This window comes from Pagrus pagrus (assembly GCF_965226575.1).
Source record: "Pagrus pagrus genome assembly, chromosome: 17".
NCBI classification, from domain to species: domain Eukaryota; kingdom Metazoa; phylum Chordata; class Actinopteri; order Spariformes; family Sparidae; genus Pagrus; species Pagrus pagrus.
Window position 1 is genome coordinate 3,150,506 of NC_140201.1, and position 25,609 is coordinate 3,176,114.

General features: G+C 42.1%; 2 protein-coding genes across 3 annotated transcripts; both read right to left on the minus strand.

Moving 5' to 3' along the window:
- On the minus strand, positions 1-20,476 carry LOC311272912 (solute carrier family 2, facilitated glucose transporter member 1-like). 2 transcript variants are annotated; one of them, XM_084379662.1, is made up of 11 exons: positions 20,319-20,476; positions 19,916-20,042; positions 11,698-11,799; positions 11,450-11,610; positions 8,468-8,708; positions 8,215-8,377; positions 6,877-7,064; positions 6,672-6,776; positions 6,487-6,585; positions 6,004-6,207; positions 1-5,797 (listed from the first exon to the last, which is right to left on the minus strand). In XM_084379662.1, the coding sequence occupies exons 2-11, from the start codon at positions 19,925-19,927 to the stop codon at positions 5,480-5,482; spliced, it is 1,593 nt and encodes a 530-aa protein (XP_084235788.1). In that variant the 5' UTR covers positions 19,928-20,042; positions 20,319-20,476; the 3' UTR covers positions 1-5,479. The 2 variants fall into 2 exon arrangements, with proteins under 2 accessions (XP_084235788.1, XP_084235787.1); XM_084379661.1 differs by having other exon boundaries at positions 11,698-11,802; positions 20,319-20,475.
- Positions 20,477-21,805: 1,329 nt separating this feature from the next.
- LOC311272918 (cytochrome c oxidase subunit 6B1-like) lies at positions 21,806-25,249 on the minus strand. The gene is made up of 4 exons (XM_084379677.1): positions 25,149-25,249; positions 23,789-23,911; positions 22,099-22,199; positions 21,806-21,971 (listed from the first exon to the last, which is right to left on the minus strand). The coding sequence occupies exons 2-4, from the start codon at positions 23,892-23,894 to the stop codon at positions 21,918-21,920; spliced, it is 261 nt and encodes an 86-aa protein (XP_084235803.1). The 5' UTR covers positions 23,895-23,911; positions 25,149-25,249; the 3' UTR covers positions 21,806-21,917.
- Positions 25,250-25,609: the final 360 nt, after the last annotated feature.

Here is a 25,609-nt window from a genome sequence, read left to right on the forward strand (position 1 = left end):
TCTCGTTACATGATGAGTATTTTATTCAACAACTTTATGTCTGGTATGTACAGTACAAACACAAGTGAAACAGAAACAGTCGGGGTGATCGCTGAGAAATGTTATAAAAGCCTGCAGCTACAATGTCTTCTGTCAGGTTCCCTTCCATCAACATCACAGAAACCAACGTTAATCACCCAGAAGTCATTAACGGTGTCACGTGACTCCCTAGACACGCTGTAAATATTACGTGATGGATCGTAATCACTGCCTGCCAGCCACGTACAATAATACGTCACCTGTTGAATGTGTATCATTAAGTAAAAGAGGGAGTGATTTCATCTCACATACAGAAGCTGTGGGAAGCTTTCTCATCACAACATTTAAATAACAGTCTGTGAATGTGTGAGGTGCAGAGAGGCACAAATAGCAGACTTACAGTACATGGTACTCAGACATACAGCACAGTCAGCACATTTATATACACAATTATAACACACAGATCAGGACCAAACAAACGATAAGATCACAGCAGCTCAAGCATGTTGATGACACTTTTTTTCCATTACATGATTAATTTCAGAGACAGTTTTTTATACAGTAGTTTGGGAATGCCATTACAGCCGAGAAGTGTTTAGAAAAAGCCTGCAGAGAAGGACAACGACGGTGGCCAAAAACCTGACAAAACTACTATCAACAGCTCTGAGAGTAATCTGAATAGGCACACAGATAAAAGCCCATGGCTGCCACTGAGTGATGAGAAATACATGAGATGAAAATATAAGACGGGAGAAAGTTGTGTTAGTCAGCGATTGACTCGCGTTCACCCACAGAAGGAGCAAAATGTACAAAGAGAAAGAGGTTTTCAACATAATGAACGTGTACACCGCAAAGGGAAAATAATCCCAACACACGCATGACCGTGCAAGTCAACATATAAATAGTACTCTTTTAGAAAATACATATTTACAAATAAATACTTATACTACTCTCCTAGTTTGTACAGTAAGTGGTGGGTTGTGAGCTCGTACATGTGCATAAAGTGGATGGCGATAGTTGGGAGCAGTGTGCACCTGGGTCCACATATTTGTTTAAAAATCCTTTCACGTACTTTTGTGATACACTGAATGCATCTGTCTTTTAGAGGGTAGCCACACCAAACCAGTTTGTTTGGAGTCCGGAGATATTTACTTGAAAAAAACATTAAAGTTTATTGTTTAAACTTCGATACAGCCCAGTCGCCAGAATAAATTATTGGCACTTAACATTTATGTAAACCACGGAGACATTATATTTGTACCTATTAGCATTCCTACAATATGTGTAACATCACATTCAGATTACATGAGCTAACTCTCACTTCAGGATTGTGATTGTGGGAAGTTTGCTGGCGTGCCAGCTGGGGGATTATGTTGGCGCGCCAGCTAGGAGAGATAGATGGCGTTTTAACACTTATTTTCAAGGTGATGCCGGGACATTTTCCAGCCATGTTTGTGGCCACAAAACCAGATATATTTGTCAAGACATGCCAGGCAAGCCCAAACATGATCTTTTCCTAACCATAACCAAGACATTTTTGTGCCTAAACCTAACCAGACCATAAGCTTTAACATAGTTTCAACATATCCGTGGTTTGCAGAAACAAACTGCATATTGCCAACATTTATTCTGGCAACTGAGTTGGTGTGTAAATTTTATTTGCAATCCCTGATTCACTTGTAAATGGGCAGTTTTGCTTACAAATAAATCATATTAGTTTTTCCACAATGGTTTGAACCAGAGAAAACAAATTGCTGATGTGACTGCACCTTAAACTGACACTTTCAACTTGGTTTTGGATGTGGCACACCAAAAACAAATCCTCTCCTGGACAACAGTGACATTTTGGCTTTCTTTACATTGTTATTAAACACAATTCTCAACCTGTGTCTTCATTTTTACCTCTGAGACACCTTCAATTCACCTCAGCACTCAGAGATAATGGAAAGCAACAAGCATTAACATTAGAGGTATTTGAAATTGTGTTATCACAAAAGGCAAACCCACCTGGGCAAGCTGAGTAATAGAAAGCATTTTAAATCCATATTCGACTCAGGTTTGGTCAAGTTCAGTGTTAGTACCATATTAAAGGAGCAGTGTAGGTGTAGAAGCGGGACCCTGCAGGAGAGTTTGAATACGACACTGAACACTACCATGAGAGGGTGCACCACACACCTCCCCCAGTGCAAACACAGTACGCCACAATCATCCACAAATACAGCAATACACAACAAAGCCATGACTTTGACCATAATCAGTCCCTTCACTGTAAGAAATATTCATCTTAACAAGCCGTTCAACATCAAATCACATGAGTCATACAGGCTTATATTTCTTAAATCAAGTGAAAAATGTCAGCAGAGGGACATATTTTACTTTCAAATCAGCGTATCGATCAGTATTTTATAACAAGGCAGGTATCACTCAAATCAAACGTTACACTTCAGTGTAAATCACTTGAAACACTTGTCAAGATAAATATTTTTTCAATGTGTATTCAAAAATAAATAATACATAAATAAATATGTTCCCGAAGTGCAGTATGAATTACTGTAGTTGAGAAAGTTATTTTCATTTTACAACAGTAATTCACAGTCACTACAGAGTATAGAAAATATACTTTGTGTCATACACTTATACACCAAAGATGCCGTACAATGGTGGCGATACATTAATCTGTAAAGGCTGACGATGCTACACATGGCTGACTCTTCAGACAAAGCACCACAGCGTAGACGGCGTCTGGACCCAACAAATAAAGCCAGAAACACACTGAAAACGGTATGATTTTGAGTTCCGACAGAAGTGTGGCGGAAACACTGTTCATTTATAACCTAATGGTAGACTTCTTTAATGTTGGAAAATAGACATTGCTAAAAGTTACAGTCCTCCATTACAGCTCAATTTTAAATTTAATTTTAAACTCTTAACAAAGTTGTGGTCATTGTGTTTTGGCTTTAATTGTCACAATTGTTTCAAAAGGATTTTTAAAGTGTTTGAACACATTCCCAATGTCCAATCTCAACGTGTCATCTGAGCTTAGTTTTACTCCAAAGTGCTAACAAATAAGTAAATCTGTTAATTTTGACTTGAAGGCAGATTGTAGTTTTAGTTCTTAAACATTTTCCGAGACTCAGTTTGGAGTTGGTTCAAATGAAAGACCAGAGGACTACAGGTTCTGGAGCAAAAGACAGTTGCTAGCTAAGTTAGCTAACATAGCCAAAAGATAAAGTCACGAGGCGAAGAAAAAAGCTGCCTTAAATAGGCTAAATAATAAAAAAAAAATCTGTGATTGTTTTTTCTTTCATTCGGGACAACTTCCTAGCTAGGTCAGCTAGGTATAGGATAGGCTCGTCTGCAAATCGCCTAACTTGCATAAATAAGCATTTAGTTGATTTTTAGTGGTGTTTTTTAAGGTTAAAAGAAACTAAAACTTCAATCTGTTAAATTCAAGGTTCTTGTATGCACAGATCAATGTAATGTTAATGTCATGCTGCCAGTCATAGAAAAAAAAGTGTCTGTTCTCCATTTTGGAATAATGTTAATTTAACATATAAAACTCACAGATTTCAAATAATTTTCTCAGATTATCAGAGTAGTCAACATAAGTCAATAGTCACAGTCATTTCTCCCATGTGAAAATATGAAATCATAAAAAAATTAATTAATTAACCACTTTAGATACTTTAATCAAATGACAGCAACTCTTCAGGGACAGTTGGTCTTCCACTAAAATGTTGTTTACCCGTTGTTTCTTCAGTATTAGCACTTCCCTTTAATCGCCTCTTTTCATTATCAGCTCCTATTTCTTGATTGCACATTTTATACAACTCTACTCTAATAACAGCCTGTCAGATTTAAGCATTTGCTCAGGTAGCCTAAATATAGTTTTTTTAATTATTATTCAGTTAATTTGACATAAAGCGTTGTTGTGCTCAATGACTTCTATACCGGCGATTGTGTCTCTAATGCTTCACTTTGCTGCGTAACTGGTTCACAAAGTGCATCTAAATAGAGCAACGAATGAGATTTACAGCGTTTCACTCTCAGTCAATTCAAGGTCCCTGGTGTAGGTTTACTCCACCAGAGCAGCTCACTACAGACTCGTTTAACTTCATTACCCCGGGGGCTAGTTTGGAAAGCATTACGATTCTAAATTTACTTTAGTGTATTATAATTATATACTTTATACAAAAATTAACTTCTAAGGTAATAAATACTCTTTATCTTCAACAAAAAAATATACATTGCACGTTACCCTACTGTGATCTACATGTGTAAAACAATTCAGCCAACATGTTTTTATCCACAGGCCGCAGGTCCTCAAAATCATCAGCCACAGTCATGATTTTACTAACTATTTGACCCTCCAATAAAGCAATAATCCACAAGATTTAACAAGAAGTTGATATCTTTTTTCCCCTATTTGCCCATAAATATATCAGAAGAGAAAATCAACCAATAACAAGTTCATGAACCTTCGGGGCAAGACCAATAACAAGTGGTTTCCACCGAGGATGCCGCTAATTTAAATAAAGTTCAATAAACTTGTGGATTACAGCTTTAATCACCGCCTTCAGAATGAATCAACACAGCATGACCTGTGGCTTCTGCTAATCTCTCGCCCTGAATTCAACAACCAGGAGAAACACATCTGAGGTCGCATGTGTTCGCAAGATGGTAATTAAAGTTCACTACTTTGGCATTTTGCTAAAAAGCTCTCTGGTTTCGTCAGCTCATATTCGACAGCTGAAGGCAGAGCTTCAGTTTTTAAAAATCCCTTCATCGACCTGTGATCTGAGAACACTTCTGAAAACAAGACAGGAAATAAGAGATAGAACATAAATAAATATTACAAGATGACACTACAGCTATGAAGTTATATTGCACTAAAATATCCACTATGACAGGAATATGTGAAAAAATATTTGCATCGTGGCTCGATCCATGTCACCTCGTTCTCACCACATGGACCTGAACTCTCTAACACGTGTGGAAACACCTGCACAACGGCTGTGCCACTGTCAACACACTCTGCTTCTTAGTCTGCACTGATGGACGTTTTATCTGTTAGTATTTCCATGAACACAACCTGTGTTTGCTGCTGTGTCATCCTCACTCGACACTCTTGAGAAACACTCACCCTTTTAATGAGTGGAGCTTAATTCCTAGGAATGTACGGTAGATTCGACCTGTGGTTTTGTACAGTGACCGCTTCCCTTTCACAGTTTAGGAAGGGAGGATTTAAAAGAAGGAATTGTAGAAAATGTTACCGTGACAGCAGAAAGCGTGACCTTTTAAAGGTCAGAGCCTACAAATTGATAATGCAGTTGTTTTCTATTATAAAATTATATTGTTTATATTATTCCGAGGTTTGATAATTAACTACAATTTACAGCATATTTCAAATCTCTGTGATTCTTCCTTCATTTATAACCCCCGTCAACCATTAAAACTGGATCTACACACTCTCCTGCACTGTGGAGTTTGATTTATCGTCGAGTGGCGTGCTTTCAGCTGCAGGAGGCGGAGCTGCTGCCGGCGCCTCCACCAGCGGGACCTTCTCCTTCACCGGTGAGGCGGGAAGCGTCGTGGCGGCGCTGGCGGTGGCAGGAGGGTCCTCAACAGATGAGGAGGTGGGAGGCTGGGCGCTGCCGAAGCTGCGGGCGATCTCGTCGAAGGTCTTGCCCCTCGTCTCTGGGACTTTGAGGAAGGTGAAGATGAAGAAGAGGATGAGGAATAAGGTGAAGATGAGGAAGACCCAAGGCCCGCACAACTCCTGAGGAGACGAGAGAGGGGAGTCAGAGCTTTGTAGAGATTATTGATTTGTATAAACAGATAAGTGAATATTATCTGTAAGAATGTAAACAGGCAAGGAAACAGAAAATAGAGGAAGATTTATGTAAAACAAAAGATTCAAAAGCGTGAAATCAAACCAAAAAACAGGAGAAAAACTCTCAAAGACAGTCCAAACTCAGTCCAAACCTCTAGCTTGGGGAAGCTCATTCCAACCAGGAAGTTGGCCGTCCAGTTGCAGCAGCCGGCCACAGCCATGGCCGCCGGGCGGGGCCCCTGGGAGAACAGCTCGGCCACAATGAACCATGGGATTGGACCGGGGCCCAACTCAAACATAGCCACAAACAGCATGACAGCAGTGATGGCCACGTAGCTCATAGCGGTCATAGTTTTCTGCTCAGGATGAGAGAAAAAGGAAGAAGAGGCATCAGAAAATGATATGTTACATGATCACTGATTGACATCTGTATTATCTCATGATTAGTGGGAGAACTGTGGGTGAATACATAACTCTCAACTGCCACCTTGTGGCCAAAAGAAAAAACTGCAATGTAGCTGAAGCAGCAGAAACAATATCCTATTACAGAATGAACTGTATTCGTATATATTTAACATCAAGGCTGGCTGATGGGAGAGTGGTGGTCAGGTGAGCTGTGATAGCACCGAACTCACCAGCAGGAGGGAGACGGTCATGAGCAGAGCGGCGACGGCCATTCCACCCAATCCCAGGAGGTGCAGAGTCCTTCGTCCGGCCTTCTCCACCAGGAAGAGCTGGAGGACAGACACAGGAGGCAGTGATGTGCTGCTGAACGCACACAAACACAAGCAGGAAACAGAAACACGCTGACGTCACTCACAGAGACAACAGTGAAGATGACGTTGACGACTCCGGCGCCGATGGTGGCGTAGATGGGCTTCTTGACACCCGCTGACTCAAAGATACCTGTCGAGTAGTAGAACACCTGAGGAGAAAACAACACATGTTTTATTATCATATTGTTATATAGTTATTTTCTTTGACCACCATCTGTCTCAGGTTTGTAGAACTTCTGGCTGACTCACAGCGTTGATCCCTGACAGCTGCTGGGAGAGCTGCAGCATGACGGCGATGAGGAGGGGCTGCCGGTACGACGCCGAGCGGAACAGCTCGAGGATCGTCACTTTCTTCTCCATGGCCATCTTGGCGCTCTCCTCCTTCATCTCCTGCAGGTCTTTACTCACATCCTCGCTGCCACGCAGACGCACCAGCGCTGTCGGCAGAACACAAACACAAACCGGTCTTTGTTTTTAATCTGGCACACGGACATAAAGGCAGAGAGAAGATACAAAAATGTTCTCTGCTAACAGGTTGGTGATGCTGAGTCAGTGCGCTGACACTCCAATAACTTTTCCCTCGTTTCTTCACAGCTCTGCACTGGATACGACTCAATAACAGAATAAAAATGCCCCCCAAAAAGCCAATAAAAGTGGTATTTGAAGATCCCAAACTGTGGCTCCCTCCAGTGGTGGTATCAGAGAGGACCACGTGGTCGACATCCATACAAGCTGCTGACATCCTCCCCCTCTGACACTATATCTACACACCTATTTACCAGGAAGAGCAGAGAAACCGCTGTGAACACCTCACAGTCACAGAAACTATGATGCAGCTCTAACTGCGATTGTTTGTTTGTGACGAGAGGTGTGAAGGAGAAGTGGGTCAGCGCCTCGGCGTCGACCCTGACAGGCTACACGTGGAACAGATGCCAAAACCTTCTGCCAGCTCAAGGACTCTTCTCTCCAGGCTGCAGCGTCATCCTGACTCACCTCAGCTCACCCCTGTGTATCTCTGGCTACACTGACTGATCTCTCTCTCATGTTTTTTCGTACATTCATCAGCTTGTTTCCTCTCAGCACACCTTTATGTCCCACTTTTCTCATCTGATATATTTCTCTCCTACCCACCAGATGATACAAAATGCATCATCTGTCTGATTTAAGGGCTGTTGTCTCAACTACAAAGAGTAGAGTGAACTGTTTAGCTGTAATACGATATTGTTTTTTAACCAGCTGGCCGCCTTAGTGTTTCCTGTTTCATAAGGGACAAGGAGCTTAAATTAAGCACCACCCTCACAGTGTCTGTTGGTCCCGTGTGCCGCAGCACATATCAGTTATTATATCAAGCAGAGGTTAAAACACTTCCTGCATTCTGGTTTCTGAGTTTTTTTATGCACCAATTTGTGAGTTTCTGCATCAATTTATGGTGGAAATATCTTCGTTTAGGTCAAAGAAAATACGAAAAAACAGAATATAATGCAGTCAGGCTCTCAGGGAAGTGGTTCGTCTCTGCACATAATATTCAGGAGGACCTGGACTAGAGACTACGCCCCCTGAAAACTACACCTGTGTATCAGTGCCTACCTTTGCGTGCCTGCTCCTCCTGTTTAAGGTTGATGAGAAGGAAGCGAGGGCTCTCAGGACAGAAGGGCAGCAGGATGCACTGCAGGACAGCAGGGGCCACGGTGAGGGCCAGCAGCAGGGGCCACAGCTTGGCTGAGCCCAGCAGAGCCTCCAGACCGAAGATCTAAACACCAAGGACCACAAGAGCTGGGTTAGAGTTACCAAAAATTATATTAGAGTCTGAACCTTTTTTGTTATGAAGGCTCCTGCTGACCTGAGCGATCAGGATGCCCACCACCACACCGAGCTGGTGAAGCGTGCCAAAGGCTCCTCGGAGGGGAGTGGGCGACACCTCGCCAACATACATGGGAGTCAGGCCGGTAAAGAGGCCGCAGAACAGGCCGATGACCAGGCGACCGGCGATCACCATCTCATAAGAGGAACAGATGGTGGCGAAGCCCATGAGGAGACCGCCGATCACTGCCAGACAGTTCACCAGGAACATGGAGCGACGCCTGAGGAGAAGAGGCAGGGTGATGAATTTTTTATGTAGTTTATGAGATAAGCTTCAGCATTGTTTATTTTAATGAGGACAGAGGAGGATCAGCTAAAAGATATGTGGTTGAAGAAGATAAAAATTGACAACCTCATTGATTAGCTGAGAAATTACGATACGTGTGTCAGGACTGATTGACCTGCGTGACTGTAGCTGAAGGTCAGGAGCTCTGCTGTCTAATCCCTCATTGACACATGAGGGTCAGTCCAGTTTTACACTGCAAACATGTGTGTGTCAAGATAACAGGAAATCTATGTTTCCTTTTGTTTCTATCAGCTGAATGTTTGACTTTTGGATTTTATGAGCTGCATATTTTTATAGGATTACTTCTACATTTTTGGCTCTAAATATTTTTTATTAATTTTTATTGTTTTTTTTATTAATTTTTATATGTAAATATTAGCATGTTAGCTCAATAGCTTCCAGGTCATGTGATCAATTGACTCAAAATCAGTGTGGAATCATGTAACTACACTGGCTGCATGAGATACACCTCTTGTTTTTACGTTTTGAATCTCTAAATATTTTTTATTAATTTTTATTATTTTTTTAATTAATTTTTATATGTAAATATTAGCATTTTAGCTCAATAGCTTCCAGGTCATGTGATCAATTGACTCAAAATCATGTTGGGATCATGTAACTACACTGGCTGCATGAGTCATGGGTCACCAGATTTGGCCCGTAGCTCATTACACATGAGTACGTTAAGTCGATACTTTTTTCCCCATTTCCCCATTAATTTTTTCATTTCTACGCCTCGTACTTTATTTCACTAGTCCTACAGATTTAACACCACAGACTTCACACTCACTAAATATCATCTTCAGACCTTGATGATGAATCCTTGTCAAAAGCTTTTGCCTCTGATATACATATGTATCATGACCAGACGCACAAAATACCCTCGGCACCGAAACCCTCAGTCCAACAGGAAGTCGGCCACTTTGGTTCACAGCGGCCATTTTATCAAACTTGAAGCCCCGCCTCCTACATGCACATACACTAATGAATTTCGGCACGCATAAGTATCGTGACCAAACACACAAAAAAGCCTCTTGGACCCACAACCTCAGTCCAACGGGAAGTTTTCCATTTTGGTTCAAAGTTGAGATGTTGCCGCCATTTCCACCCATTTCCATGGCTCGTACTTTAATTAACTTGCCCTACAGATTTAACGCCACAGACTTCAGTCACTAAGACTCATCCTCATACCTTGATGATGAAAAGTGGTAAAAAGCTTTCGCCTACGTTATTCCTGGTGGGCATGACAGTCTGAACTTTCAATGCTTGGCCATTATAGGAGCCACGTCAATGTGTGGTGTGTGTTGGACACAAACTGTCCACTAGGTGGCTATGTTGTGTTGTGGGTCAGCCCGATATCAATCAATCAGACGTCATTTATATCGCACATTTAATACAAATACAATGTAGCACAAAGAGCTTCACACAATAAAAGCAAGCACAACAAAACAGAAGTGAAACCAAAAGACACACACACACACACACACACACACACACACACACACACTTTCTCTCACACATGACACATACATACATTTCTGACAGAAGCTTACTGAGGCGCTATCTTTCGCTCAGCTATGTGCTGTGACGACAAACATCATCCGATTTACATTCACAGGCTGTTTTCTCCAAATCATACATTACAACATGACATATAATTGATGGGTGAGCTCTAGGGCCACATAGTGGACAAACTTGCCCTCTGCGTCTGCCCTCCAACGGCGCCACGGCCCAACGTATGTGGGGGGGCGAGGGCCCGTTCATCGCTGCTTGCAGCTTTAATTTTAGGTTGTTTTTATCATGCTGATGTATTTTCAAGTGCTCATTTTTAGTAATTAGTTATTTGATGCTATAATATTATATCACTAGCGCAAGGGGATATTGGTGCAGACGTGTCATCCATCTTTACGATACGATACGATACGATACGATACGATACGATACGATACGTTACGATACGGTATGATACAGTACGGCACGGTACGATACAGTACGGTACTGTACGATACGGTACGGTATGATACAATGCTGTACAGTACGGTACAGTACGGTATGGTATGGCATGATATGAAGCGCTACGATACGGTACGATGTGCCTCATTTTCCCTGTGGGGAAATTTGTTTCGGACTCAAATGCCGTGCACATTCAGCTTCCTCCATAGTGATATGGAGCTAGAGCAGGAGGTGATTAGTTTAGCTCAGCTTAGCTTAGCTAAGCTTACAAAGGCTGGAAGCTCCAAGCTCCAGCTTTGTACCTTGTGCACAGATTGACACGCATGTCACGCACACAACGCAACGTCAAATTTATTTTCAATCTGAATTCTTTGACAACTTCATACCATTTTTAGTGGAAAAATGTGGAAAACAAACTTATGTTCAAAACAACAGTCTCACCCCTGAAAGGGAAAATGGTAAATGGAGGAAAGAAGGAAGAACTCTGGGGAACATTAGAGCCGAGCTGTGGGCTCAAGACAGACACGCTTCATCTCCTCCATTAGAGGTAATGGCTTGTGACAGTTCAGCTGAACCACACAGGAAACACACAGAGACATTAGAGGAAAAACAACACAAGTCTGAAAAAAATCTCCAGATAGACGCTTCTACAGTAAATATGTGCAACATGACATGAACAGGGTTAGCTTCTCATTAAAGACGACAACAGTAAACAGTTTCTACCTGCCAAATCGGTTGGCCATGACTCCCACGCTGAAGGAGCCCACCATGCCGCCCACGCTGAAGATGGCGACGGCGACGCTCCACACAATGGTACAGACGCCCGGGCTGATTGGCTCGCCATAGCGCTCGACCCAGGTGTCGTTGAAGAAGGATCGTAGTTTCTGAAGGTACAGGGACGAATGTTATTGGTATTGGTCAGTAAAAAGAATAGTTTCGGCTGATAGTCTTATTTCTTGATCATCACCAACCTGCTCAGGAGCGTTGATGACTCCTGTGTTGTAACCAAACTGCAGAGAGCCGATGACAGCGGTGCCCAGAGAGAACAGGAGGTAACCTGTCACCTGCTTTTCCTGCTGTGAGAGAGAAGGAAGAAGAAGAAGAAGAAGAAGAAGAAGAATGGAAAAGCAAAACAGAAAATGGAGATGAATGTGGAAATAAAAGGAGAGAGAGAGAGACAGTAAATATGAGATCTGAGCTCATAATCAGATTTTGATGCTGATGCCAGACGGATCACAAACAGTAATTTCAGGTGAACTCATGCTCAGACTTGTGCACCCACACAAGATGACTCATCACATTCAAACGAGAGTTTTCTATAAATAACACCCAAAACAGGAATAAAATGATTTAAAAACCTAGAAATAAAACTAAATTTGGGCCTTCACGTTACGTTTCAGCTCGTTCAAGCGTCTCTGTTTTTCTTTCTCGAACACAAAATCAGTTAATGTAGATGAAATTCAATACTGAAGCCGTCTTCTGGTTCTGAGTCAGCCCTCATAATGCCCCTGTATTCATCTCTGTAATGAAATCATGTTGAGCATCATGGTGGAGCAGATGTCACAACGTCCAAGCCTCCAAAAGATGAATGTGTTATAAAAGAGCTGATCAGAGGAGTGTCATCGAAGAGTCCTGCTGCGTTTTTACTTATCTTTAACCATCAGTGAAGAACGTGAGATGAAGATTGTTCAAAGCACTTTTTTAAATAGTTTTGGAATAAAACTTTAAACACATGAGCTTCGTTTTCATCCTTTTGTTTCACTTTTTGTAACTTTTTCTGCAAAAAACTAGCCCAGTTTATCTATGTTTCCTAGTTGGAACATGATTAACTGAGATGGTGTCGGCAGATGGTGTAGTGTATTTAAAAAAAGGCAAAAAGAAGTTGTTACCAGACTAAAACTAAGAGGAAGAGATCCAGTCTTCCAACTACGAGAGCATCAGCACAAAAATAAGAGCGATGATAATTAATTCTGTGATCGCTGATGGAAGGTATGACGATAAATTACAATCTGAAAATGACGAAGAACTTTCTTGGAAATAATAAATGTTGGCATTTTACATTTCAGCAAACCATGAATGTGTTGAAACTTTGCTTTCATGCTACAGTTTTGGATTTTATGTCATGTGAACGCTGTTGGTAAATGAACCATTTGTTTACGGTTCGGACAAAAATCATGTTGTGATGTAAAATACCTGTTTTTTAAGCAACAAAGACAGCTGGAAAATGTCCCGACAGTCACCAAAATTACCCAGTTTTCTCGGTCTCTAGCAGTCATCTTTCATTTGGTAGCCACCTCGCCTTCACTGCCCAAATTTTATTCTTGAATCTGGGCTGAAACTTCAGGTTAAAGTTCATTTAAGGTGATTAGGACACATTTCTTTGTCAGAAATGCTTTTCAATGCTTCACCCATCCACACACTGCTGGGAGCAAGGAGACTTTTGGCTCATCTCAAGTGATTTCAGTGTGCTGAGGAGGAGGAGGAGGAGGAGGAGGAGGAGGAGGAGGAGGGGAGCAACTAGAGGTCATCGAAGGTCGAACTTTATTAAAAAAACATCTGGATCGATCCCTCATATGAAACAGCGGGCAGGTCACGCTGGGTGACGGCAGGAGAAAGTAGGCCAGCGTGTCTTTGTTTCTGCTGAGCTCTGTGATAATAAAGAGACTCGGTGCTGACGGAGGCAGAACGAGCCGCTGCTGTTATTTGAGACAGTATGGAGACCTGAACGAGGCCTCAGGTGATCCACCGCCCTTGGCACAACAATATCAGAGCGAGGTCGGACAATATTAGCATGGACTGCACTTCTCGGGATTCAGTTTTGGCCAGGTGGGTGTCGGCTACTCGGGACCAATCAAGATGAAGACGGGTGAGAAGCATGAATGAAAAAATGATGTGAAGGTCAAACTGGAGTTATTATATACTGGAGGAATCAGGAGGATTTCTTCTTAAAGCTGAAGGTCTCAACAAGCAAACATCCACCCTGTCCTCCACCTGCATCTCCCTTTTCTTCTTCTTCTTCTTTTGTTTGAATCCTTTCCAGCTCCCAAACTTAATGAGATCTGCTCTTCGGCCAAACAGCCACTGTTTTGCTCTTTCTCTCTGTTTCCATACGTTCCCTGAGGACTTGTGTGACATTTACGAGCGTTCAATAATCCGGTGAGCCGACAGCCTGAAAGCCTCTGCGTCTCTCTGGGTGTGTCTGCAAAATGGACTGGCTGGAGGTATTTGTCTGCTCTCGTTGTGTATCTCAGGATCTAAAATGGACACCGGATTCAAAGTTTTATATATTTTTCTCAGATAAATTGAAAAGATTTATTAAAAACAGACATTTTAGAAAGACTTCAAAACACTACCACCTTCCTGATCGTCACCAGTGTGCCTTGATTTAAGTTTTGGCTGTTTTACACAACATTGTTTTACTTTTATTCTTTGTTTTACACCTACATCAATGATATTTTAGAATAAATGCATTTATCTGTGATTTTTACAGATATGGTTGGATTTTTATTCCCTATATAAATGTATGTGTGCTGACTAAATGTTACAGATGTTAAATGATGAGCTACAGGTGTTTTTCCACCACTTTTATAATATTCAGTCACTTTCAGGTGGATTTGAAACTATAACTTATCACACAATTATGAATAAACGTAACTTTTCTTCTATACTTCAGGTTAATCTAAGAGAATATAGTAGTATCAGCACGGAAGTACCTTCACTCGAACATAACACTATCGTGATAGTGTGCAAGAATTTAGCAGTAGCACAACCATAATATATTGTGTGTATGTATATAATGTATTTTTACTTCCACCTGTTTGGGCGCTGGCCAGTGAAACATTAAAGAAATTGCTGCAGCAGACGCCGACTGAGTCTGATATTTAATTCTGGTATGGGTCCAAACATACTCCATCATATATAATCCTTAATGCAGCTCAACAGCATATTTCATTAGACTTCCCCCGTCTGGTAACACAGGCTCGTTTGTTTCATTGATTTTTGTAAAGTATTTGCTTTTATTCTGAATTTGATGACAGCATCGAGCTGGGACTGATTGACTGGGTACGAAACACAAGCTTTGTTAAACTGATGTCAGTGAACACAACGTTCTTACTTTTTTTGGGGATCAGAGCTACAGAAAACGTTCAACAACAACTTTCACAGACAGTAAAATAATGTGTGAACTGAACCTCATGTAAATAAAATCAGTGGTTTTGATGACAGATGACGGTTCAGTACGACATTGTGACATTAATTCTGAGGAGGAACTTCAGACTGATCCTTCACCATCCGTCTGAAATCATCAACATCACTTCATTTTAAAGTTAATTAAACAAGACAGAAAGAAAAAAAAAATAGCCCCGAGCGCGTCACAAGACCCAAATGCAACTCATTGTGGTGTCTAAGGACACTGAAAAAAAGCTATATATCAAACATCACACACACACACACACACACACACACACACACACACACACACACACACACACACACACTATATCTGCCCTGTAGTTCACCTTCCTCTTTCCTCTCCGTCTCCCTCACCGACTGTATCCATCTCTGCTTTTTTTTGTCAAGTCACAGTGACTCAGTAGAAATTATCGGTCACGTGACGGCACCCAAAACGTCTCAGATAAGAATCAATAACAAGAGCGTGTACGGTCAAACATTAATGCAGCTGTTTGTGTTTTAATGACACTTCTGTTTAAAGATCCAGACTCTTATTTAGATCTGTAGAGACGTCCTCAGTCACACAGCAGTCCTGATCCAACAGCTCAAACCCTCTTTAATCTTATGAATGTTGAGTCTGAACAACCTTTATCATCCTTCAGCTCAGTTATCTGAATGTCGACGAGCAGAAACACGATGCACAAACCCACGAACACCAGCTGAGAACGTTTCATATTAAGCTCCGGACAAACTTGTGTGCTCGCAGCCTGTTGCAGCTCCCAGATTTGCTGAACAGATGCTGTGTTGCTATGGTAACCGTTGTCATTATAACGCAGTGTGCACACACTGCGCTCACACACACAAAGTCCAGCCTCATACCTTGTGTCCTGAGCTGAGAATGAAGACGAAACTCAAGAGCTCTCGGGCGGTTTGAAGCATTCAGCGTTCACCTTCACTTAAAGCATCAGACTTTAGCTCCCTGAAGCGGGTTTTTTTCTGGTTGTGTCCCCTCAGAGTTGCCACAAGGTCGGAGATGCTAATTACCACAACGCTGTTTCCCATCATCTCTCGATGGCAACTTCTGACTGTCTCACCCAGGCGAGATACTGTCGTCCATCACCAGTGACGGGACTCAGATCAGCTCTCACATGTGTCCGACACACATCAGCCTCAGAAACTTTAGACACAGTTAGCTGGCTAGCTACACTGAGGAAGCTAAGCTAAGAAAATGCAAATAACAAAAGCACGATTGAAAGAAACATTGCTGCCAACGATGTAACCGAGTGTCATGGGTTCAAACATCTCCATCCTTAAAGCAGCTCTTAGGGGACTCACTACCTTTTTGTGCTCGCTGATGTTTTTTTCTTTGCCAACCCTAACGGCTAACAAGCTTATAATTATGTCAGGTAGATTTAGATCTATAACTATAATTTAACTCGTTGAAAATTAAAGGTTTATTTTGACTAAACCAGAGTGGGTGATTGTTGGAACACTGGAAAAGATGAATCAAGCTGGTTTTAGTGAGTTTTTCTTTGTTTCTGTCAAGTTTTATGATGATCTGCAAGGTAAAATCACTGTTTTTGTCAATGGAGTTTGGTGTCTTTAAAGAGAGCAACACTTGGTGAGGGGGAGGTGAGGCTGGTGCTCTCGTGTGATGTCATTACGTTTTAAAGATACAATATGAGACACTATCACAAATGTTTCCAATGATGTTCAAACCAGAAATATCCATCCACCCATGCAGGTCGATAGATTTTCATCAGCTAATGGTTGCTTTTTATCAATGAAGACAACAACTCCCATGATCCCACACGACGTACGTCTTTTGTTTTTGTTTTGATTGCAAAACAAACAGAGTTTTTTCTGCCGTCTGCTCACTGAAAAACTTTTGTTGTTCCTTGTTTCGGGGCGCCACAAAAACACTTAGAGGATATTCATCGTCACTTTTGAGTCAAAATACACAACATTTTTCGCTAAACTAATAAAACATTGTTCTTCCCACAAGCAAACATGATTTTTCTGCCGTGTGCAAGGGGAAACAGTTGCATAGCTACAGGTGTTTCTGATGCTAACCACTGTACGCATGACTCAGACGACCGCCATGACTCATCACTAATTGTCCTTCTCAAACTTCCTCCTAGTGTCCGTCTCCGTTCTCTCTTTCCCTCCGTCCAACCAAGAGCATCCATACTTCTCCTCTCGCCCCCCCTTCTTCCTCCGTCTCCATGGCAACAGCCTGGAGGTGACAGTTTTATTGACACAGGCTGAAAGTAACCACACACACACACACACACACACACACACACAGACACACACACATGCAGACATGAGGCAGGATCTCATTAGCTAAAGTACACTCCTGCTACTGCAACAGTGCATGTGGGTGTGGACACATGCCTGCATCACCCCACACACACACACACACACACACACACACACACACACACAGTGACTACATCTGACCTACATCCGGTCCGAGCCAGCTAACACAGTTTCTCTCTAAAGAGCCAATCAAGTCAGAGTCGCCAGTTAAAATCCAGGAAGTGAAACGTATCGAGCTGTTTTGGGAGATAAAAAACGTTGCAGGCCGGATTTTTTTAGCGTGAGGGTCAAACAGCGATCGGGTCGCGTATCGACGAGCTGGTCGACATTTGGCACGAGCGATAAGAGCGGGATGCAAAGTCAGAACATGACAGGACGCCCTGCAGGGACACACACACCAACACACTGACACACATCTGTACACCCAAACATGCAACTAGTCTCACAGTGAAAGGAGTCAACATGTAGAGGAGGCGAAAGTTTTCACTGAAGTTATAAAAGTTTTATCATCTGTCCGCAAACTAAGAGTTTTCAACACACTTTTTTTTTGTTGTTGTTATTTTAACTTCTATTCAGTCTTCAGACAACTACTATTTTCATTATCGATGAATCTGCCAATTGTTTTCACAAAGTCTCACCCACGAGAGTCCAAAAAAAGCCCAAACTGACATCTTCAAACTGCTTCTTTTATCCAACCAACAGTCCAAAACCCAAAGACTCTTCATGAACTGTCAAACACGACAAAGACAACCAACAAAATCCTCACATTTACGAAGCTGGAGCCAGTCATACATAGTTATCATCAAGCGTATTTTTACACTGATTTGCACGATTAATTGATTTATTGTTCAGTCACAAATTGTAAAAAATGCTGCTCACAGTCCAAAGCCCAATGACTTTTCATTTACTGTCATAAATGACAATAAAAAGCAGCAGATTCTTACATTTAAGAAGCTGGAACCAACAAATATTTGACTTTTTTGCTTGAAAAATGACCGAAATGATCCGTCGATTACCAAAATAGTTGGCTCGTTTGTAAGAAGACCTGAGTGCAGTGGACCAAACACACTGCACATAACAAAAGCTCATACACACACTCACTAAATAGATTAAGAGAATAATCTGATTTCTTCTGCTCTGATTCTAACTGATGTCTCCGGAGGTTCCTCTCAGCAAATCCCAGAGGAGGAACACGTTGCATCGGTGTGTTGCTGACATGTGAACGTGCAGAGAGTGTTTCTTGTTTCTCTTGTAGCTGCGTTACATTCTGGTCTATTTCTGCTACTGTGGCTGTCGAAACTGGATTATAAGATTTTACAAAGGAAGCATATAACATCAGATCCAATGCTTAATACGATGTTTTGCATTTTGGGAAATATTTTCTGCTCTCAAACTCTTTTTGTAGCTGCTCAAAAAACATCTGAAAAGATGTTACTTAATCTATGTTTGAGAAAAAAAAGGCTTATTTTTCGTGTAAGCGTCCATTTATATTAATCCTAATCCTAAACCCGAATATACATCTTCTGAAATGAAACATTAAAGATTTATTTCGCTGCCGTCTCTTGTTTTGAGGACGTTCATACGTCATAAATATACATTACAATCATGAATCACGAGACGTTAATTTATATGCGAGCAAAACAGCACCTGATCTTATAGAAACAGGAAGCAAATCTACTGATTAACATTTATATATTAAACATAAATACAGCAATGATACGTGTTGATGTAAATTAATATTTCTTAGCTGATGATCCAGCGTGACATCATCATTTCTTATTGGTGAGCGACAGGAATTCATGATACATCCTACATTAAAGGAACAGTTCGGTCATTATCTTCTCCCCCACATGCTGATGGGAAGTCAGGTGAAGTTTCCACTAAACATTTCTGGAGCTTCACAACAAAAACAGCGTCCCAGCGTTCTCCTAAACACCTGAAGCAGCTGGGGACTTGTTTTAAAATGTAATAAAACAACTTAAGATGGCTCCATGTGTTGTAATCCAACCACCGAGAGCCCAAACTGATTTGAAAAGACGTTTATTTAAACTCCTTTTAAGAGGAAATCTTCACTGTAGCTGCTAAACTCCTCTGAAGTGGGTGTATGATGCTTTGAGGGTGTAAATAACATCTTTTTAAAATCAATGTGGGATCTCTGGGCTTCCTGAGACTTGGATTATGCTGTTTTAAAACAAGTCTCCAGCTACTTCAGTTGATTTAGGAGAATGCTGCTCTGTTTCTTGCTGTGAAGCTGCAGAGATATTTTGTGGACTATGAAACATCAGCTGACTCTCCATCAGCATGGAGGGAGGAGATAATGACTCATTTTTAATTTTTATTCTTGGGTGAACTTTTCTTGTAATTCATGCATTAGCTCATCAGTTGTAAGACATCTGACTTGAACAATGAGTCAAACAAAGGCCACATTTCCTGACCAATCCTGCTGAACACAGACTTATAAAACAATATAAAACCCACGCATGCTCACTGTAATCCACGCCAGACATGTATATAGTACACGATGTTTCCTTCACACACATCTGCAGTGACTCACAGCATTATTATAGCATGCATTCAGACTGACACCGCCCACACAGCTCCACTTCACACAGAAACACTCCTCACAGGTGTTTTATTCTCAGCTCCTCATCACAATCTGGATCACAACAGAAAGTATGAGGAAAGAAAATCACTTGCCTGTCCTTCCATCTTCTCAAATCTGGCAGAGGATGTTGTTTTTTTTTTACTTCAGATGCGCACACGAGATCTTCAGGTGGTGGTGAGGAGAAGAAGCGTTGCAGGACCCGCCCGCCGGCGCTGACAGCTGCGGGAAAAGAAACGCACCTCGTTAGGCGCTGTCCGTGGTACCAGCCGGCTGTGCCAGGGAAGGACACGACCGAGCCTCCCTCTGTCCCCCCGACAGGAAACCGATCACTGATAATCGATAGTAAAGCTTCAACTCTTAACTATAAAGTGCAGGATGTGAATGTAGATGCCTGTCTGTCGGTTAACCTCTGTGTGTGTGTGTGTGTGTGTGTGTGTGTGTGCTGTCGGTCAAACAAAAAAAGACCCGAACCCAGCAGCCTGCAGCTCCACTCACCGGTACCGTGGCTCCCGGGCCGGACAAAGAACCCCTCTGTTGGGCTTCAGCGGTCGGGTGCGTGTGCGGCAGTGGCTCCCTCCCCTCCTCATCCAACTCGTCTTATTCAGGGAGCTGCGAGGAGAACCGCACGTAAAAAGCACGCACTTGTTTTTATTTTTTTATTTTTTTTATTCCCCCCCCCATCAGCCTATGAAAAGCAGGAATGCTGGGATGCCGTGACGTGGCCCCGCCCCCTCCGGTCGTACGTGACTCCGGCGCATCACCAGAGCCGGCGCCCTGCTCCTATCACGGCTGCAGCCGATGGTCGGTTAGTTGGTTGATGAATAGAGTGGGCGCATGCGCAGAGGGGGAGCTCCCTGAGGGTCGTGAGAGGGATGAATGTGACCCCCCTTCCCCTCCCCTCCCTCTGCTGTCCTCCTCGCCTTCCCATGATGCCTCACTCTGGCGACCTTGACAGCAGCTCTGGGTGAAGCTGATGCTGCGGATGCTGATGCAAGGCGCTCCGTAACCGAGGCAACGGGTCAGATGATGCTCCAGTTGTACAGATGATGACTTTACAAACATTTACAGACAGTTTGTGAACAGCTGCCCAATAACACCGGATGTGTCGGGTATTAATTAATGCACACTCTGCAGTCCCCCCCCCGTCTCATGATCTGCTCGTGACTCATGGACGACAACAAAAGTCAGCTGACTGTGAGTCACGCAGGTTTGTGTGCAGTGATGCAATGAATACGTTTAGAAAAACTGTGAGGTCGCCACAAGAAGCTGACGCTGATGTCAAACCGTTTCTCTGCAGCATCACACACAGAGCTACATCTCAACTCAAGGTCAAGAATGATTATTCAAGTTCAGGTTTTTGAGTCAGCGTGGACGATCACAAACTATCAATATAACATGATCAGGGACAAACTGGCTCATAAGAGGCAGAACTACATCTCTACTCTGTGATCAGAAACCCTCGAGGAGCTGAGGTCAAGAATAAACATTTTTGGGGTCAGCGTGGACAAGAAGTCCTTTCAGAGGTCAGAAAAACAAAAGCTTTGAACATTGATCTGCTGATGAGGCGCATGTGATGTGATCTAAAGCTCCAGAACAGCTCCTAAATGAAAACCTTGACCCAAAAGTGTTCAAAAACACTTGATCTTGAAGTTAGACCTGTTTAACACGTATGGACACACAACACCAGCATGCAGACGACATTAAAACCTACACATGAATTAAAAAATACACCACAGATGATCACTGTTGTGAAAAGTGCCCAAAAGTCATACTTGAGTAAAAGTAAAGATATCGTGCTACAATATTACTTTAATAAAAATGAAAGTCACCCATATGAACAGTACTTCAGTAAAAGTCTGAAAGTTTCTGACATTAAAAGTAATTTTCTGGCAGTAAATATACTTAAGTATCGATCTCTGAGGTTTGCTGCAGTAGTTTGGTCCAGGAGTCATCAGGTATAATTCAGGACGAGTACAACAGGGTTCACAGTAACATTATATTTATTTAGTTGCTTCTGTACATAAAGAGCAGATGCTTCACATTAAGATACGTGGATGAAGAAAGGTGCAGGAGGATGGAGAGGATTGTGTTTGTTCAGATCTTTCCGGGAAAGCTTCCTGCCTCCAGCTGCTCGTCCCATTTCTGAACCTGCAGCAGAGAGACAGAGAGGAAAACTTAAAGAAGGACCCGAGTGTCATGTCGAAGGTCAACACTGGAAAATAAGACCCGACATGATACAGGTCCATAATATTAATGTGTGTTTGGTGCACCGTACCCAGCTGATGGGGCAGAGGCTCTTGTAGACCCTCTGGTACCAGTCACAGGGAGCTGTGTCCTGGTCTTTGGCAGACAGAGCTTTGTTACATCTGTGGAAATCTGGAGGAAACACAGAGAGGAAGACGAGATGTCGGAGCAGGAAATAAACAGCCGGCAGTGATCCCCAACACAGCTGCTAATGAGAGGACACGTCCCAAGTCTCGTCTCTGACATTTCCGTGCTCCTCCATTAAACCAGAAGTCGTTCTAGTCGGCCATGTTGCCGTCTGTCCTCAAGCTCTTATTTCTGCTCTGAGGAGCTTGAACAAGATGGTGGATGTCACTTTACATTACCCTCCAGAGGAAGGAGTGTCTCATTACTTTTAACAAATGATTACAAATGCAACTTTATACTTAAGACTGCAATCAGTCTCTGTGTCTGTGTGGAGTGCAGATTAATAATAGTTTCACAAAGCGCCGTCTATTTCTAGTTTTAGATCGAGTCCACATGTACGAGGGGAAACGTACAAGCTGCCTTGCCTCTCTTTTCCATCATTGAATGTATAAACCGAAATACTTCATAATAACATACACATACCTCGTGCTCACATTTGCAAAATATTACCACAAACCCTGATAAGACCCAGTCAGGAAGTGAACGTGGGTGTCTGCATCGTCATTTCTGAATATCTCCACCCTAGCAGAGGTTTTCCACACGGTCCATTTTCAGTGACATGTGTACAAGAGGCCAACACGCATAGAAAATGCTACGTTTGAAGAAATATCTTTCTTTAAAATACTTTGAAAATAAGCAGGGAAGCAGTCGGCGATCAGTTCTGAGGACGAGGGAACAATCTGCTGACTGTCAGGCTTGAAATGAGGCGGAAATACAGACACTTTCAACATCTTCAAAATGGAGCTCTGAAAAGAAGAACTGCCCTCTTATGAAAATAAAGACAAACAAACTCTAAAAATTTGATTTGGAGGAAGGCTGAGACAGAAATATCACTTTAACACCTTCTCAGTTGGCTGCTACATTAACGTGTAACGTGATTTTGACCAAACTAGAGTTGGTGACTGTGACAACAAGGCAATTAAACTTGTCTTAGTTTGGTAAAAGTGGGTGTACAGTTGTATTCTTCTGTTTAATAGCCTCAGAACGTAACGCTTTCAATTAAGATTTTTCTGCAATGTTAGGAAATAAGACAAGATGTCTGGGTCCCCTGTAGTCACAGTCTCGTCTGTTATGAAGACAAAAAAAGTCCAGCAGGAACATTAAAGTGTTTGTGGGAACAGACGATGAGGAAATCAAGATGTGAAACAGCCAGTGAGAACAGAAGCTGAAGGCCTCGAAACACTTGACCTTACAGCTGCAGTTAAAGATCAGCTCTTTCATTCACATGAAGCCAGATAAAGTGAAATCAAAGATAAAGAAAACATGCCGGCAGAAGCTTTAGAGCAAAGCAAAGTGACTCTCGGTTAGATGTGACCTGCGTTCATCTTCACCTGCTTCGGTTAAAAAGTTCAGGTAGGAGTCAGCGTCAGAGGACAAGTCCTGTGTGTGTCTGACATGAGGAAACATGCAGATATGCTCTATGTCAGTGGCGAGATAAGGTATGAATACACCTGAAGAAGTACCACCTGATGGGGTTGAGACTTTATGCACTAGATCTGTGTGAAATACTGTATGAAGCAGGTTGTCTTGTTTACCCAGATAGTTCTGGTAACAGTTGCGGGTCTGGTTGGTGTTGGGGAAGCGGGCGTCGAAAGGAGCCGTCCTGTAGTTCTTGATCTTCTCCTCGATGTGGTCAGACATCTTCAGCTGCTGGATATCTGCAGAGGAGCAACAACATGTTAGACACTCCAAACCGGACCGAGAAGAAAAACAGTGAATCTGCATTACAGGACTGTGTAGTTTTAGCCCCAAAACACAGTACACAAGCAGAGGATAGCGATGAGGATCAATTGATAAATGTATCATTTGCTCTGTTTAGGCTTGGTGTTGGTAACTGTGTTGTGAGCCGAATTTACCAGATGACTTTACTGATTGAGTAAGAAACCTTTAATTTTCTGCAGGATGTATGGCTCCAACAATAACACTGGGGAAATTAAAAACACCGCCTTTTCTAAATGGAGTTCGGATAACAGAAGGGTCTAATTTAATATGGAGAAAGCTGCTTTGGCTAACGTTAGCTTAGAGTCGCTAATTATTCAATAACAGTGGATCTGCATAAGAGGAGACGCATTTTTAGCCCCAAAATACACTGTACAAGGAGAAGATAGCACCGAGGATCAAGTGATAAACTTCACCGTTTGCTCTGTTTAGGCTCGGTTTTGGTTACTGTGTTGAGTGCCGAAATTACCAGATGACATTACTGATTAGTAGGAATCCTTCAATTTTTCTCTAGGATGTATGCGTTCAACAATAATTGTGAAAATGTTAAAAACACCGCCTTTTCCAAATGGAGTTCGGATAACAGAGCGCTCTAATTGAATGGATCTACATCACAGCCAGCGGTCAAGAGAGAGGATAGCGATGGAGACCAACTGATAAACTTCACCATATGCTCAGTTTAAACCGGTCTTGGTAACTGTGATGAAAGCCGAATTTACCAGAGGACTTTACTTATTAGGGATAATCATTCCGTTTCTCTCTAGGATGTAAGCATTGAACAATAACACTGGAATAACAAAAAACACGGACCTTTCCAAATGGAGTTCGGGTAACGGAACGCTATAATTTGATATGAAGGAAGCAGGTTTGGCCTACGTCAGCGGAAATTTGATAATTCAGCACCACCGACCGTTCAGTTATTTATTAAACAATAAAATGAACACTGGTTTTAATATATATTAAACTAAATATAATCATAATTCTGAACGTGTCCACTAAAGACGGGCTCAGCTAACGTTAAGCCGGTTCTGCTAATTGGAGGTGGACGCTTCTACCACCTGACCCGTCCCCCAGACACAAATACATACATGAATATGACACATACATTTAAATGTAATCACTAACAGCGAGCTGTTGAAGTAAAAGTCATAATATTAGTAAGATGAGCTGTTTTACCTTTCACACTGAAATTCCGTTATAATCTCACCGCTCGGTGTCCTTTACTGTGAAGGGCTGCGCACCCGCAAAGCATGTCGGGAAACAGAAAGGATGCGTCAGGTGTTGTTTGAAAAGGCAACACCGCCACCTGGTGGACACACCGAGGAGGTACAGCAGCAGCCCGGGACGGATAACAGGTGGAGAGCTTATCTAACACAAATAAGATATTAACAATAAGATTAAATAATATAAATAAAAAAATAAAAATACGTTATGAATCATTTTATCTGCTTAATATTGAGGGTTAATGTTTTTAATGTTAATTATGGATCTTGGAAAAAGCCTGACAGACAGTTAAATGTGGTTTAAAGCTCTAAAAAAGAAAATGCGTGGACCGAGTTACATTATTTTCTATTTTCTATAGTTAAAATAAGTGGAAATATCATATATTGGCTCACATATGACAATGCTTTTCTATT